Raw genomic sequence first — 2,823 nt, forward strand, 5'->3', positions numbered from 1 at the left:
CATCTGGTTTGGACTTAGTGGGACTATCATTTGTTTTTTAACAGGACAATGACCCAACACACCTCCAGGCTGTGTACGGGCTATTTGACCAAGAAGGAGAGTGATGAGTGCTGCATCAGATGACCTTGCCTCCACAACCCCATGACCMCAACAAAATTGAGATGGTTTGGGATGAGTCGGAAGGCAGAGTGAAGGAGAAGCAGCCAACAAGTGCTCAGCATATGTGGGAACTCCTTCAGGACTGTTGGAAAATCATTCCAGGTGAAGCTGGTTGAGAGAATGCCAAGAGTGTGCAAAGCTGTCATCAAGGCAAAAGGTGGCTCCTTTGAAGAATCTCAAATATAAAATATATTTTGATTTGTTTAACACTTTTTTGGTTACTAAATGATTCCATGTGTYTTATTTCATAGTTTTGAAGTCTTCACTATTATTCTCCATTGTGGAAAACAGTAAAAAATAACAACCCTGGAATGAGTAGGTGTGTCCAAACTTGAATGACACTGTATAAGTCTAAAAATATATGTAGCAATTAAAGATTCCAGTTAGATCTCTTTCGTTGAGCTCTTTCATTTGTTCTCAAACAAGCCTGCATTCACAAGACTACTATGCAATAAATATTGAGTTTTGAAATGAATGGATCCAAGCTGCTAAATTCAAGTAACATTATTTTACACATCTGCCCGAACTTAATGGCAGAATCATTGACGTTGTTACAAAGTAACTATGCATGTTATGATGATCAGATGCATTGTAGCGAGTTCTCATTTGACAAACAATATCAGCTCGCAAATGTATCAAGTTTCGAAGATCGTGCATCCCCCTACTCGATTTAGCTTGGGCTTCCCTTTCCCCAAACAATAGATTGTATGTATAAATAAAAAAAGTCAACATTGTTATCCACATGTAAGCGTAACTATCAACTGGGAGAGAAGTTTAGACTGCTCACCTTCCAGCTCCTCCATCTAATTGTTGTGTCGTCGATATTTGTTKTTTTTTCCCCAGAAAGTTCTCACAGTGATCCAGTGTGTGTTACATTCAGGGTTATTTATTCTACGAATACAAGAATCGTATATAGAAATAGTAGTTTAAATCCCGGGTACATTTTCTTATGAGGGAAAATATCGCCMTTCAGTTTTGGAATAGCCTACTTTGTTGGCAGGATGACGTCATGCAGTTGAAATTCCTGTACGGAGACCGGAAGGGCTCGGCAGCAGCAACACCTGGAACAGGAGCAAATTGGAGCCGAAAAGGCAAATATCCACTACACTGAAACTATAGCACCATCTACTGCCAAAAAGATTTCACGTTATTATTTTTGTTGAACCATTTTCATATATGAATAACTTATATTATGACATTCCCTGAGCATCTGTAATGCCAGCTTGTTATGACTGAGTCCTACACGCAGGATAGCCTACTGTTCCCCAAGTATGTCTGTGCGGCGAGTGGATACTTATACCTGAAGATAAAACACGACTTTGACACTAGTCAACCAAAATTGTTGCAACCATCAAACTGAATAAGCTACCCTGTAACTCCAAATCGAGCAGCTGGGAAGAAGGAAACTTCTAAGGGAACCCATAGTTGCCTGTGCGGTTGGTCCATTTGGCTCTACATCAACTTTTCAAATCGCTGTTAGTGCATTCAGATTTATATCACCTGAAACATGCACAGAACCATATAAACTTGTGCACGAACTCGMCAAGTATGCATGCATATATTTTTTATCTTGTGCGCATGCTTCAYGTGGTAGAAATCTGAACGCACTACCAGCGTTTTGAAAAGTTGATGTAATTATACTTTCCTGTGGATATCGTCTCACATTCCTATTGCCAAACGACCAACCACACGGACAATGTTATTCAACATTCTGGCCTGTAGAAGTCGTGAGAGGAACTCCTGATTCAAACGCTAATTTCTGCCTGACGTAAAATGCAATGGAAATCAACGTCGGTTTTCCAGGCAAACTGCATAGGTGCAGTGGCCTAATMACTTAATTTGTAATGCTTTACCTAAGGTATTGTGCCTATCTAATCTATAGTATGTTGACGACTCTTGTGGWTACTTAACCTTACTTAAGTGTCTGAGGTCTTATCGCCCTGTCCTGCTTGATGGACATTCTTGTTACATTTTCACAAATGGAATGACCACCTTGCTACAGTATTATGTCAACTTCCCAAACAACCACCAGACTGCATTACTATARTGGCTTAGTTTAGTGTTCAGCCTCGTCATGGGAGTGAACCAATTATGTGTATAAACCCTGGATGACAGACAGGGGGCGTTGTATTGAAGGCACCACGCAGCCATCTCCTCGATTGTAAAAATATTTTGGAAGGTATAGAAATGCATATATTAAGGTCTACGTTCATTTGACACATTTACTCTWTTACAATACCTTAATGCATACTTTTAAATTATGCGAGCTAAACATAAAAATAAAAACATTTTTAAAAAATCATTCAAGTCGTTTTTTTATTGAGTACTAGTGTTACWGTCCCCACTACAACAAAAACATATTTAAATACATGTAATTTTGTCCTTGAAACATATAATTGAAATACAGTAGAATTCCATTCATTCCCATGGAGGATTGCTCCTACTATGGAGTGCCAATAGACYGGTGGCTTCATAGTCTCTCAATGGCCAATACCTWGCATCAGCAATCCAGGGTTTATAAACACAGCAAAAAAAGAAATGTCCCTTTTTCAGGACCCTGTCTTTCAAAGATCATTTGTAAAAATCCAAATAATTTCACAGATCTTCATTGTAAAGGGTTTAAACACTGTTTKCCATGCTTGTTCAATGAACCATAAACAATTA

At 38.7% G+C, this 2,823-nt stretch overlaps 1 protein-coding gene across 1 annotated transcript in view; it reads right to left on the reverse strand.

The window, feature by feature from the left end:
- The window catches only part of LOC111957923 (LIM domain kinase 2), a 34,053-nt gene extending 32,879 nt beyond the window's left edge, over nt 1-1,174 (reverse strand). The window contains exon 1 of the mRNA XM_023979024.2: nt 947-1,174. Within this exon, the coding sequence (XP_023834792.1) occupies nt 947-962 (16 nt within the window). The 5' untranslated portion in view covers nt 963-1,174. The remainder of the gene's footprint in view (nt 1-946) is intronic.
- Between the last annotated feature and the right edge of the window lie 1,649 nt (nt 1,175-2,823).

The sequence above is a fragment of the Salvelinus sp. IW2-2015 genome, linkage group LG33 (assembly GCF_002910315.2).
Source record: "Salvelinus sp. IW2-2015 linkage group LG33, ASM291031v2, whole genome shotgun sequence".
NCBI classification, from domain to species: Eukaryota; Metazoa; Chordata; class Actinopteri; order Salmoniformes; family Salmonidae; genus Salvelinus; species Salvelinus sp. IW2-2015.